We start from the raw sequence: 14,570 nt of genomic DNA on the forward strand, positions 1-14,570 counted from the left end.
TGCAACTTTTTGTGCTATTACCTGTATGTATTTTATTTATTTGATGTTTTACCATTTTTGTTTATATTTTCGATTATTTTACTATATAATTATACACACGTTTATACGCATATAAACATACTGTATATATACACACACATACACAATTTTTATATGCATGCATTTACTTGTTTTACATGCATTAATACTTTTCATAGAAACAATACGAAATTATTTGTTCAGCTTTAACGTAAATAAGTTGTTAGAGACTCTTATTATGAAATCCGCAACGGTTCGGGGTCACGTGACAGTGAATGCACACAAAAGTCTGTCAAACCTGTATGTCCACATCATCTCTGCTGAAGATTATGAACGTTTATATCGCAGAGTAAGCTTATTAGACGCATATCGGGTGAGTGATTGGATTTACTGCAGGGGATGAAATCGATACCTTTTAATTTTGACCCTCTCGTGTTAAAACTGCAGCACAGGTGCATTTGAGACTCACAATATTACAGATCCGGGGGATTCAGAAAAGAAAACCCGTACCATTTTTTTATCAATGACACCACAGTGCAGTGTTTATATCAAATGATTTGTGATTATTATAATCCGTGTATGTCGCTCCTCAGACAGCAGAAGCGCTGAAATGAGAGCAGATTCGACACTTCTGCTCGTCTGTTTGCTGCTGCCTGCAGTCAGAGGCACGTTATCAAAGACTGATGCCAAAAAAGCCAGTAAGATCCAGGAGGCGGAGGTGAGACTCTGCTGTGATCTGTGTGAGTGTTGTCTGTTGATATGCTAACTCCTCTGAATGTGATGGTGTGTGTGTGTGAAGACGGCAGCGGCGGATCGTCCGGCGCAGGAGCGGGGTCTGGCGGTGACGGAGCCTCAGTGGCGGGACATAGTGAGAGAGGAGAAGAGGTTCTGCCCTCAGTGTGTGTCCACGCGACACTTCAGAGGAGCTGTGCTGGGATACATCACACCTGTGAGTCACACAGCATATATCTGTCTATCGTTCTATCTGTCTCAATCTATCTATCTATCTATCTATCTATCTATCTATCTATCTATCCGTTTGTCTATCATTCTATCTATCTATCGTTCTGTCGATCGTTCTATCTATCTGTCTGTTTGTCTGTCTATCTATCATTCTGTCTGTCTGTCGTTCTGTCTGTCTGTCTGTTTATCTATCTATCTATCTATCGTTCTACCGGTGTCATTCTATCTATCTATCTATCTATCTATCTATCTATCTATCTATCTATCTGGCTGTCGTTCTGGCTGTCGTTCTGGCTGTCGTTCTGGCTGTCTATCTATCTATCTATCTATCTATCTATCTATCTATCTATCTATCTATCTATCTATCTGTCCGTCTATCTATCCATCATCTATCTGTCTGTCTGTCTATCTGTCGTTCTGTCTGTCTGTCTATCTATCTATCTATCGTTCTATGTCTGTCTGTCTGTCTGTCTGTCTATCTATCGTTCTATCTGTCTATCATTCTGTCTGTCTGTCTGTCGTTCTGTCTGTCTATCGTTCTGTCTGTCGTTCTGTCTGTCTATCGTTCTATCTATCTATCTATCTATCTATCTATCTATCTATCTATCTATCTATCTATCTATCGTTCTGTCTATCTATAGTTCTATCTGTCTGTCATTCTATCTATCGTTCTGTCTATCTATCTATCTATCTATCTATCTATCTATCTATCTATCTATCTATCTATCTGTCCGTCTATCTATCCATCATCTATCTGTCTGTCTGTCTGTCTGTCTATCTGTCGTTCTGTCTGTCTGTCTATCTGTCGTTCTGTCTGTCTGTCTATCTATCTATCTATCGTTCTATGTCTGTCTGTCTGTCTGTCTGTCTGTCTGTCTGTCTATCTATCTATCGTTCTATCTGTCTATCATTCTGTCTGTCTCTCCATCGTTCTGTCTGTCTGTCTGTCTGTCTGTCTATCTATCGTTCTATCTGTCGTTCTGTCTGTCTGTCTGTCTATCTATCGTTCTATCTGTCGTTCTGTCTGTCTGTCTGTCTGTCTATCTATCTATCTATCTATCGCTCTATGTCTGTCTGTCTGTCTATCTGTCGCTCTGACTGTCTGTCTGTCTGTCTATCTATCTATCATTCTGTCTGTCTCTCCATCGTTCTGTCTGTCTGTCTGTCTGTCTGTCTATCTATCTATCTATCTATCTATCTATCTATCTATCTATCTATCTATCTATCTATCTATCTATCTATCTATCTATCTATCTATCTATCTATCTATCTATCTATCTATCTATCTATCTATCTATCTATCGTTCTGGCTGTCGTTCTGGCTGTCTATCTATCTATCTATCTATCTATCTATCTATCTATCTGTCCGTCTATCTATCCATCATCTATCTGTCTATCTGTCTGTCTGTCTATCTGTCGTTCTGTCTGTCTGTCTATCTATCTATCTATCGTTCTATGTCTGTCTGTCTGTCTGTCTGTCTATCTATCGTTCTATCTGTCTATCATTCTGTCTGTCTGTCTGTCGTTCTGTCTGTCTATCGTTCTGTCTGTCGTTCTGTCTGTCTATCGTTCTATCTATCTATCTATCTATCTATCTATCTATCGTTCTGTCTGTCTATCTATAGTTCTATCTGTCTGTCATTCTATCTATCGTTCTGTCTATCTATCTATCTATCTATCTATCTATCTATCTATCTATCTATCTATCTATCTGTCCGTCTATCTATCCATCATCTATCTGTCTGTCTGTCTGTCTGTCTATCTGTCGTTCTGTCTGTCTGTCTGTCTGTCTATCTGTCGTTCTGTCTGTCTGTCTATCTATCTATCTATCGTTCTATGTCTGTCTGTCTGTCTGTCTGTCTATCTATCTATCGTTCTATCTGTCTATCATTCTGTCTGTCTCTCCATCGTTCTGTCTGTCTGTCTGTCTGTCTGTCTGTCTATCTATCGTTCTATCTGTCGTTCTGTCTGTCTGTCTGTCTATCTATCGTTCTATCTGTCGTTCTGTCTGTCTGTCTGTCTGTCTATCTATCTATCTATCTATCGTTCTATGTCTGTCTGTCTGTCTATCTGTCGTTCTGACTGTCTGTCTGTCTGTCTATCTATCTATCATTCTGTCTGTCTATCTATCTATCTATCTATCTATCTATCTATCTATCTATCTATCTATCTATCTATCTATCGTTCTGTCTGTCTATCTATCGTTCTATCTGTCTGTCTATTTATCTATCTATCTATCTATCGTTCTATCTATCGTTCTGGCTGTCTGTCTATCTATCGTTCTATCTATCTATCTATCTATCTATCTATCTATCTATCTATCTATCATTCTGTCTGTCTGTCTGTCTGTCTATCGTTCTAACGTTCTGCCGTTCTGTCATTCTATCTCAGAATCAGAATCAGAATCAGAATCAGAATTAGCTTTATTCGCCAGGTGTGCGCAAACACACGAGGAATTTGTTGTGGTTTTAAGGTGCTCCTGGTACATACATACATACATACATACATAAATACACATCTGACATGAGAACAGAAAAAAAACATTTAAATAGTAAGACTTAACAATGGATGATAATCATAATAATAATAAGTATGAATCTGGAACAGTAGATTTATGTACAGATTTGTGCATTATTTACTCTATATACAGCTGTATAGATAAACATATGTATGTGTATTTACATTATACTTGAGAGGAGGCAATAATTAAAGATGGAGAATGAATTCCAGAATGAATTACAGAACACAGGTAATGATCCACGTGTTAGCTATTTAAGCTGGAGATGGCATGGGGAAAAACTGTTTTATGCCTAGATGTTCTAGTGCACAGAGATCTGTAGCGTCTGCCTGAAGGGAGAAGTGCAAACAAGTTGTGTCCGGGGTGAGAGGGGTCTTTGATGATGTTACCTGCCCGTTTCTTCACTCTGGAGTTGTACAAGTCCTGAAGGCTGGGCAGGTGCACACCAATGATCTTTTCTGCTGTCCTAACAGTCCGTTGAAGTCTTCTTAAATCTGATTTGCTGGCTGACCCAAACCAGACAGTTATGGAGGAGCACAGAACCGACTCAATAACAGCTGAATAAAACTGTTTCAGCAGCTCCTGTGGCAGGTTGAACTTTTCAGCTGACGAAGGAAGTACAACCTCTGCTGGGCCTTTTTCACGATGGAGTCAATGTGATTGTCCCACTTCAGGTCCTGAGAGATGGTGGTGCCCAGGAACCTGAATGACTCCACTGCAGCCACAGTGCTGTTCATGATGGTGAGTGGGGGGAGAGGAGGGGTTTCTCCTGAAGTCCACTATCATCTCCACAGTTTTGAGCGTGTTCAGCTCCAGGTTGTTGTGACTGCACCAGACAGCCAGCTGCTCAACCTCTTGTCTGTAAGCAGACTCGTCGCCGTCCTGGATGAGGCCGATGACTGTGGTGTCGCCTGCAAACTTCAGAAGCTTGACAGAGGGGTCCTTTGAAGTGCAGTCATTGGTGTAGAGGAGAAGAGCAGTGGGAGAGAACGCAGCCCTGAGGAGCTCCAGTGCTGATGGTGCGGGTGCTGGATGTGTGTTTTCCCAGCCTCACTAGCTGCTGCCTGTCTGTCAGGAAGCTGGTAATCCACTGACAGATGGAGGTGGGCACAGAGAGCTGAGTCAGCTTGTTCTGAAGGGTGTCTGGGATGATGGTGTTGAAAGCGGAGCTGAAGTCCACAAACAAGATCCTTGCATAAGTCCCTGGTTTGTCCAGATGTTGCAGGATGTAGTGCAGTCCCATATTAACTGCATCATCCACAGATCTGTTTGCTCGGTAAGCAAACTGTAGGGGGTCCAGCAAGGGTCCAGTAATGTCCTTCATGTGGGCCAACACCAGTCTCTCAAATGACTTCATGACCACAGGCGTTAAGGCAACAGGTCTGTAGTCATTAAGTCCTGTGATTTTTGGTTTCTTGGGTACAGGGATGATGGTGGAACCTTTGAAGCAGGAGGGACTTCACACAGCTCCAGTGATCTGTTGAAGATCAATGTGAAGATGGATGATAGCTGGACAGCACAGGCTTTGAGGCAGGCTGGAGAGACACCGTCTGGGCCTTTGGCTTTCCTTATCTTCTGCTTTCTGAAGACTTTGCATACATCATCTTCACAGATCTTGAGTACAGGCTGATTAACAGTAGGGGAGGGAGGGTGAGGGTGTGAATGGCTGTGCTGTGAGACAGTCGGAGCGGGTGTGAGGTGTCAGACCAGTCTTTTCAAACCTGCAGTAAAACTCGTTCAGGTCTTCAGCCAGTTGTTGATTGGCCTCAGTGCTGGGGGATGGGGTCTTGTAGCTGGTGATGGCTTTCAGGCCTTTCCACACTGATGTAGAGTCATTGCTTGAAAGCTGTTTTTTTAGCTTTCCAGAGTAGTTTAATTTTGCTACTCTTATTTCCCTATTCAGTGTGTATTTGGCCTGTTTGTACAAGGCTTTGTCCCCACTCCTGTAGGCGTCCTCTTTGGCCTGGCGGCTGTTTGAGTTTTGCACTGAACCAAGGTTTGTCATTGTTAAATGTTAAATAAGTCCTGGTGGGTACACACATGTCCTCACAGAAACTGATGTAGGACGTCACGGTGTCAGTGAGCTCGTCCAGATCAGTAGCTGCAGCCTCAAAAACACTCCAATCAGTAAGTTCGAAGCAGGCCTGTAAAACCTGCTCTGCTTCAGAAGTCCATCTCTTTACAGTTTTTACTACAGGCTTAGCAGATTTGAGTTTCTGCCTGTAGGCTGGTAGGAGATGAACCAAACAGTGATCAGAGAGTCCCAGCGCTGCATGGGGACAGAGTGATATGCATCCTTTAAGACAGTGTAGCAGTGGTCCAGTATATTTCTGTCTCTGGTGGGGCATGTGATGTGCTGTCTATATTTAGGCAGTTCACGGGTGAGATTAGCTTTATTAAAATCACCGAGAATGATGATGAAAGAGTCCGGATAACGCTGCTCTGTGTGTGTGATTTGATCGGCCAGCAGTTCTAGCGCCGCGCTCACGCGCGCGTCAGGAGGAATGTACACACTCACCAGAATAAACGAGGAAAACTCCTGCGGTGAATAAAAAGGCTTGCAGTTAATAAAGAGAGCTTCCAAATTTGGGCAGCACATCTTCTTTAAAACTGTCACGTCTGTACACCAGCCTTCGTTGATATAAAAACATAATCCACCGCCTCTCGTTTTCCCCGAGGACTCGGTGACGCGGTCTGCTCTGAACAGCTGGAAGCCCGTTAGATGAAGCGCGCTGTCCGGGATGGCTCCGTTCAGCCAGGTTTCCGTGAAGCAAAGCGCAGCGGAGTTTAAAAAGTCCTTGTTTGTGCGGGTGAGGAGTTGTAGTTCGTCTGATTTATTTGCCAGGGAGCGGAGATTCGCCAGATGAATGCTCGGCAGCGGAGTCCTAAACCCCCGCTGTCGGAGTTTCACGAGCGCGCCGGCGCGCTTCCCTCGCCTGCGTCGGCTGGAGCGCTTGTATAGGAACGCAGCTCCTCCGATTAAAATGTCCAGTAAAAGGTCTGAATGCTCAAATGTTGGCAGAGAGTTATTTGGTGTGCCGTTTCTGATGTCCAGGAGTTCGTTTCTGGTAAAGCTGATCGGGAAAAAGTTGCTTAAGACAGGACAAACAAACAAAAAAAGAACAAGTACCAAGCAGCGACAAACCATGGCTGCCATCTGCGGCGCCATCAAATCTATCTATCGTTCTATTTATCTGTTGTTCTATCATATCTATTGTATCTATCTCTTCATCCATTCATCCATCTTTCTGTCTGTCTTTCAGTGGAACTCTCATGGATATGACATTGCTAAGGTGTTTGGTCCGAAGCTGACGTCGGTGTCTCCGGTGTGGCTTCAGCTCAGACGGAGGGGACCAGAGAGCTTCCACATCACCGGTCTTCATGACCATGATCCCGGTCTGATCACTTCTCCTCCTTCGTAAGACAATGATGCTTTATGAAGAAAAAGGCATATGATTATCTTTAAGCACTAATGACGCTCGTCTTTTCACAGGTTGGGTCAAAGCCGTGAGGAAGGCCAATAAAAAAAACAAAATACGTGAGTATGGATTTAATGTCATGGAAGATATGAGGTTAATCTAGCTGAAAGCATCAGGTTCTCAGTGTGTGTTTCTCTCTCAGTTCCTCGGCTGTTGTTTGACGGATGGTCCTATCAGGACTACATGAGCGTTCTGGACAGCGAGGATGAGATGGAGGAGTTGGGTCGAGAGGCGCTGGAAGTGGCAAAGGTGCTGTATTCACATGCTGTGTTCATGTCATGTTGGGATAATCATTTTTTTTCCTGACTAGGATCCATATTGCACTTCATGGGAGTTAGAGTGCTCAGGATTTTATTAGTTCCCAGTTAAAAACCTGACTATAGGCCATATACTGTATTTAATCAGTGTGATTTCACTTTTGTGTAACCAAAATATACATGTATGCTGGCTAATCTGCTCTGATGAAGTTCATTTCCTCATTGTGAAAGTGTTGACTGACTGATTTTTCTCATTAGGCTGAAGGGTTTGATGGTTACACACTGGAGTTATGGAGTCAGCTTGGAGGAAATAAGAGAAAGTGAGTTAGAATATGTGTGTTGGTATTTACTAAAACTGTTAAAAAATGTTTTTGATAATTGAAATAAAGTCGAAGTAAAATATGAATATAAAACCTAAAAATCTTGGTTGGAAATGAGAAATATTGTCCTGGCAACTAACTGAAATAAGTATTAAAATGAGTAAAACTAAAATAAAAATAAAGTTGAAATAATGAAAATAAAATATAAAAATTAAAGAAAGTTCAAAATATTAATAATTACTGAAATTATATTCTCACACTGTTTTCAGCTGAACCCCATTTGACGTAAAATATTTAATTAAAGTGAGATTTTAATTAGATTTTAAGTAAATATTAAATATAGTAATTTAACAACTGTGATGTAGCATGCAGGTTATCTCTCTCTCTCTCTCTCTCTCTCTCTCTATATATATATATATATATATAATTTTTTTTTTTTTTTTATTAAAAAAAGATTACATTTTTGTGAAAGACCTGACATTACTAAAACAACAGATAAAATCTAAAAAATATTATATTCTGAGTATGGATATGGTAAATATTCTGATATGGGGTCTGTATTACGTGTGTGTTACAGAGAGCTGGTGCACCTGGTCACACACCTGTGTGAGACTCTGAAGGCTGGGAAGTTAACCTGTGTGCTGGTCATCCCTCCTTCAGTCGCACCGGGGTAAATGAGTATATTTCTTTTTCCATCTCAGTATTTCTTATGCACTGGTCCTGTTCACTTGAGCACCTGTCTGTGTTGTGTTCAGCTCTGGTCAGCCTGGCATGTTTGGACGCGAGGATTTTGAGAAACTGGCACCAGTGGTGGACGCGTTCAGTCTGATGACGTATGATTACTCTGGACCGGGCAGGTCAGAAACACACACACACACACACACACACACACACACACACACACACACACACACACGGAGAGACAGATTCTGATGGTAGTGTAATGGTGATTTGCTTTTCACTGATATCTGTCAAACTTATGCAGAAACATTTTATGATGTTAAGTTTAAAATAAGGAAATTTAAAATGAGACAGACATTTTAGGTGATACTGTTATTATACGCTTTTATATTTGGCCAACAGGTAATTTGATGACTGATATTACATATCTGTACTGCTACTATTATAGTTTTTATCAGTATTTTGAATTCATTGAAATTTTATCTTTTTCATTTTAACTTTAGCTTTTAGAAGTTTGTTTATAACGTTTTTATTATCTTATTTTAATTTGAGTTAAGCACATCGCCCCCAGAAATTATTTTTGTTTTAGATTTAATTTGAATTAACTATAATATCTTTATCAAAAAAAACTTTTTTTTTTATGCAAACTAATTTATTTTCCGCATTTTTGTAAACACAGAGATATTTTTTGTAAATGTTCAACTCTCCATCGCCACCCAGTTCCCCAGAATTCAATATTAGCTATTGACAAACCCACACAATCTGGGCATCGTGAGTTTCTTTTGAAGTTTTAGATTGGCTGTGATGCTGTTGTGTTTCAGGCCGGGTCCGAGCGCTCCGCTGCCGTGGGTCAGAGAGTGTGTGCTGCAGCTCGCGCCTCACAGCCAGTGGAGAGACAAGATCCTGCTGGGAATCAACATGTACGGCCTGGACTTCAGCAGCCACAGCGGAGCGGAGCCGCTACTGGGCGGGAGGTACACACTCATTAAAACACTCATTTGAAGTGTGTTAATGAGTTAAATTATTGGTGTCAGATTAAATTAACTGTGCTAATCATTTGTTTATTATTTATTTTAAAGTATAAAAATATATTTGATATTTTTGGATAAAATATAAAAGATTTTGTAATATAACAATATTTATATAAAAAATAGTTAATTCCAAAATAAATTAAAAAAGTGAAAATTTTAATTATTAAACTTGTATATTTAATAAGTTAAACTAAATCTAAATTGCCTAAATATTTTTTATATTTACAAAAATGTAAGTTAAATATATAGATAATATAGTAGTTTTCCTTGAGACTGAAAAAACTATTTTATGAAGTCTCATTTTGTGATGATATATTTACTACATTATGTCCTGCATACTCGTATTCTGACCAGAAAACCTCATAAAAAAAGAATTAAACATTCATAATGTAACACAATTTTTTATTTTAATGTAACTATCAAGTTATCTTAAAAGATATTGCACTTGGAAACCCCAGTTTAAATGTACTCACTTTTGTTGCCAGCTTTTTTGACAATAATGGCTGTATGTTGAGTTATTTTCAGAGGACAATACATCTTTACTGCTATACAAGCTGCACATTGACTACTCTAAAATATATCCAAGTTTCATTTCTATAGAATTGTCCCTTGAAAAGATATACTAAAATGATTGCCGAAATGTGAGGGGTGTTCTCACTTTTGTGAGATACTGTATATATTTTTAAGTTTTATTAGTTTTATAACATAACACTATATAACATTTTTTAATATTAAATGTACTAGTTTAATTTTTAAAAATGTACTTCTAAAGTTGACAGTGAGAGTTTTGAAGTGTCGGTGACTTCCAGAACCATATTTAATCTTCATTTTCATTTAGGTACATTGAACTGCTGAAGGAAGTGAAACCCAAACTGCAGTGGGACGAAAATACTGGAGAACATTTCTTCAATTATAAAAGGTTGAACACACACAGAACATCTTGCACAGAGTTTGTAATTTTATGAGTAAAATTAGCTTGCATTAAAAAAACTTATATATTTTAATATTATTGTTTCTTGTGTTTCAGGAGTAATGGAGTGAGGCATGTGGTTTACTTCCCCACTTTAAAGGTAACTTTCTGACGGTCAATATAAAATATTAAAGGGCTTGTGGGTATTATCCAGATATGGGACTTTCTCTTTCTCCTCTAGTTTCTCCAGCTTCGTATCGCCTTGGCAGCTGAACTGGGAACAGGAATTTCCATGTGGGAATTGGGACAAGGACTGGACTATTTTTACGATCTTTTGTGACCCATTTGACTGTGACCTGACCTACATCTGTCTGATTTGCTTCCAAATAATAAAGTGCAATTTAATAAAGCACTTCAGATATTTATGACAATACTGTTGTTGAGCATGCCAATAAAATTATTTTTAATTACATCTATCATGTGCATTCTTGGCAGTAAATCAGCATTTTAATGTAATTTATTTTTATTCAGGAATACAATTTAAGGTACATATTTGGTTTTTCATACTGTTATGTTCATAATACTGCACATTACAGACTTAATTTCTTTTACGCTGCAAATCATAACCTTGTTAAAGCAGCACAGCATAGCATTTTTTTTTTTTTGACGAGATGAAGCAAGATAAAACATCTCATGACAGATCAGTTCCTCTTATGATCTACATATTAACAGGATATATATATATATAAAAAACATCTTACACTTCACAAGAATGTTCAAAAGTTAGGCTTCATAACAACATCTGTGACACTCTTCATAACCAAAGACCATCATAATCATGTTTGCACTAACAAATTGAAGTCTGATGCATTTAAAAGCTGAAAAGTGGTGCTTTTTAGTCATTGTAATGTTCTAGGGTGAAATTCTAGAGTAAAAATTGTAGTTAAAATAAGCCTTTTATTACAGTGCATAGCTTTGAAATGCATTCACAGGTTTTTCTTTTAATATATGCTCCTTTCAAAGCATTCAAATTAAAATATTTTATAGACAGAAAAAAATAAAATTTACTTAAATGGAATTTTAAGTGATAAAGTAAACTCTGGAGTGACATCTTGGCATGATTTTCATATTTGTGAATGTGCTTTCAACAGTCAATTTCTAAAACACTTCTGGTTCACATTTCGTGGCGTGGTCCCTTGTTCGTTCCCTTCTGAACAGGTGAAGCGTTTATCTGCTGTTGCACAGCAGAATCAGGTTATTGACGGCTGCTGTTGTGGACTGAACGTTCTGGCCCGTTACAAGATGGCGGTCCAGGACCACGTGAACGGCGTCCTCGATGCTCGCTGCAAGGAATTAATTTTATTTAGTTAAAAACCATGCTTCACATTAATACAATTAGCATGTGACAAAAGGGATGAAGCAGGTCACCCCAAAAATACACTGATGTGTTACTTTTGATATTAAACAAATTACCAGCTTTCAAATTTCTCCAGTTTTATTATGAACTCTAAACAAATACCGTTTGGCGCCTTTTTAAAGTAGCGTCACGTGAGAGATAACCGTTGACGCCTCAGAGCGCGCGAGTGAACCGATAATATCTTCTGCTTTACAAGTTTATAGCACGAAGTATACATAAATGAACAACAGAAGGTATGTTGAAAGATTAAGTTCAGTTTACTGAATGTGTCATGTAATCGCGAAGTCAGTATTTCAATCGAGAAAAGATGATAAACAATGTCACATAGGCTACTATTACCTCAGAAAAGCCATTCAATGTCAACAGCTGATAGTTAGCTAGACAAATTAGCTCTAGAGAGGAACATTTTCCTTATTATATGCACTACATTATTTATTAATTATATTTTACTTAACTTTTTCTTAAATATTTAATGCATGTTTGAATAAATCCGACATGTTTTATGTTTATATTAAAAAATAAGAAGAAAGAATTAGAGTAGATATACATAATACATAATTAAAACGGTATAAGTTATTAAATTGGCTTATTTGCAGTTTGAATGTTTGTAAACAAATCACTTGTTAAATTTGAACCTTTAATATTACAGTAATGAGTTATAGTAACTGACAGCTCAGGTAAAAAAAAAAAAAGTACACTTCCATATTGTACTTAAAGTGCCATATTTTCGCGCACTAACTTTTAAAATTCTATCTCTGTATTTAAAAAATGTATTTAGTTACCATTTGTTGTACACTTGAGTGTACTAGTGTATGAAAGATGGGTTCAAGTGTACTATAAGTGGTAACTAAATACATTTTTTAAATACAGAGAGAATGTTAAAAGCGCATTTTAGTTTATATTCATGGTGTCCCAAAATAGCACAGCTGAGTACACTTAGATGAGCTTAAGGTTATCTTAAGAAGTACTAAAGGATATTTTTTAGTATATTAAGTACAAAATTAGTGCGCGTACAAAGCTGTCAGAAGACTTCAAATATAGCAATATAGTAAATGACGTTTATGATGAAAGCAAGTCAAACAAGTTGGGAATGACTTTAATAAACCTCACCTGTATAAGATCCACCATTGTCTTTGATGAAATCCTCCACAATCAGCGGCAGGTTGGCAAATTCAGGAGAACGTACCAGCTCAAACACAGAGGGCTGTCAAAAACATCACATTGCAGTAGCTTTTCCATCATAAATCCATGGTTTGTTGATTCATATTAGATTATCACTCACCCCAGTCATGCTGTAGCCACTAAATATCCATTTCTGTTCCTCTGTAGCGCAGCAGAGAGCAGCTACACCCTGTCCCACAGCACACACCGGCTCTACAATCACACAGACACGAATCAAACAAACCTACCTCACAGTTTATAGAGACAGAGCGACACGCGTCAAAATCTGAAAACCATGCCCCCCGGGGGGAAACAATCCAACCCTCTCCATTGACTTTGAATTGAGGGAAGCTGCCTCCTTGTCATTTCTGACTTATAACAAAAAAACAGAACAATGCCTAGAAGCTGCTATGTGACAAGGTGTACGGTAAACAAGCTAAAAAACCCAGAACTATGGTTTTATAAGCTTTCGACCTAAAAAACGAGCATTTAAGGACACAAAAGTAGAGCGCAAGGTGTCACATTACTCTGAGAACGACGCCCACAGGAGGGAAACGTAATTGGCAACAGGCCTAAATGCGCTCTGTCTCTATGGATTAAACTCTGAGCTGTTTGAGAAGCAGAGACCCTCACTTTGATGAGAAATGAAGTGGGACAGGATTCGCGCGAGGGATCCGCTGTGGGCGAGATCGTTCAGGGCTCCCAGACAGTCAGGAATCAGCAGCGCCTGATAGCGGGCACCTGAAACATCACACATATCCTGATAATTAGAAATGCACTCATGCACTCAGACTCAAGAAAGAAGAGAGATTTCAGACCATCGATAGACTCCAGCTTGGCCGGGTTGGCGTAGGGTTTGACGCTGAACTCTTGCACCCATCGGGCCGTGCTGTCATCCACACCGGCAAAGTCGATGGACTTCCCCTGTGAGTCCAAAAAAAAAAGAGAAAGAAACAGATTTGATGCATCCAGCACACTTTGAGTGGTATATGGATGAATAAACACCGATTTGTAGATGCTGCAGTGTGTGTTTCCTCACGCCAGGTGTCGCTGTCTGCAGGTTAAACACTGAACTGCACAAATGAAAACACTGATGGAACGACCGCGCTGAAACTCCTGCAGGAAAACACAACACAGTTTAATGCGTTACATTCACAATAAACAGAAAACACTAACAAAAGAGTATCACTCTTCAAAGTTTAATTTAAAAATAGTTCAAAGTGCAATGTTATTACCATCTGATCATCCATTTGGATCCTCGAACTTTTTTTAGATTTTTTTATTTTTATTGATCATTATATAAATGCACATTGAATAAATAAAGTCCAAAAGACTAATAAGATCTTTCACGAAAAAAAAATAATAATAAAGTAATCAAGACAAATATAAAAGCCGCACTGAAAATGTATTAACACCAAATTAATTTGAATACATTATGACCTTTGAACTTATTTAATTTAGATCAAATGTATACATAGCCTATATTTTTTAAAATGTTTTTAAAAGAATGTTACATAATTAGTTTAATTAGGCATAGTAAATATCACTGGTCTGTCTATTATTAAGAACACAAACATTAAATAACAAAAATTATAAAGTTGTTATTATTTCATACAGTATATTTAGGAAAAAAGAAAATATAATATACAATTAGAAAATGTATGCGTGTGTGTAAATATATGTGTGTGTGTGTATATATATATATATATATATATATATATAGCAATGTGGTTTCGTAAAATCTTCATTTAGTGCGATTTTTGGTGAACTGTATTAAATAAACAATAAGAAATATTAACAAACAGGTAAGGTCAG

General features: G+C 38.5%; 2 protein-coding genes across 3 annotated transcripts in view; one reads left to right on the forward strand and one right to left on the reverse strand.

Annotated features, from left to right (window-relative positions):
- The first annotated feature begins 247 nt into the window (after positions 1-247).
- Positions 248-10,649, forward strand: chid1 (chitinase domain containing 1). 2 transcript variants are annotated; one of them, XM_058766780.1, is made up of 13 exons: positions 248-391; positions 612-736; positions 818-967; positions 6,763-6,895; positions 6,993-7,037; positions 7,121-7,227; positions 7,494-7,555; positions 8,133-8,225; positions 8,311-8,412; positions 9,058-9,210; positions 10,106-10,186; positions 10,295-10,337; positions 10,419-10,649. In XM_058766780.1, the coding sequence occupies exons 2-13, from the start codon at positions 629-631 to the stop codon at positions 10,515-10,517; spliced, it is 1,176 nt and encodes a 391-aa protein (XP_058622763.1). In that variant the 5' UTR covers positions 248-391; positions 612-628; the 3' UTR covers positions 10,518-10,649. The 2 variants fall into 2 exon arrangements, with proteins under 2 accessions (XP_058622763.1, XP_058622765.1); XM_058766782.1 differs by having other exon boundaries at positions 322-470.
- A 69-nt stretch (positions 10,650-10,718) lies between these two features.
- The window catches only part of gatd1 (glutamine amidotransferase class 1 domain containing 1), a 4,358-nt gene continuing 506 nt past the window's right edge, over positions 10,719-14,570 (reverse strand). Inside the window, exons 2-7 of the mRNA XM_058766786.1 lie at positions 13,795-13,871; positions 13,574-13,679; positions 13,389-13,496; positions 12,877-12,968; positions 12,705-12,798; positions 10,719-11,520 (exon numbers count right to left, since the gene is read on the reverse strand). Coding sequence (XP_058622769.1) covers positions 11,405-11,520; positions 12,705-12,798; positions 12,877-12,968; positions 13,389-13,496; positions 13,574-13,679; positions 13,795-13,871 — 593 coding nt within the window. The 3' untranslated portion in view covers positions 10,719-11,404. The remainder of the gene's footprint in view (positions 11,521-12,704; positions 12,799-12,876; positions 12,969-13,388; positions 13,497-13,573; positions 13,680-13,794; positions 13,872-14,570) is intronic.

Source organism: Onychostoma macrolepis, chromosome 25 (assembly GCF_012432095.1).
Source record: "Onychostoma macrolepis isolate SWU-2019 chromosome 25, ASM1243209v1, whole genome shotgun sequence".
NCBI lineage: Eukaryota > Metazoa > Chordata > Actinopteri > Cypriniformes > Cyprinidae > Onychostoma > Onychostoma macrolepis.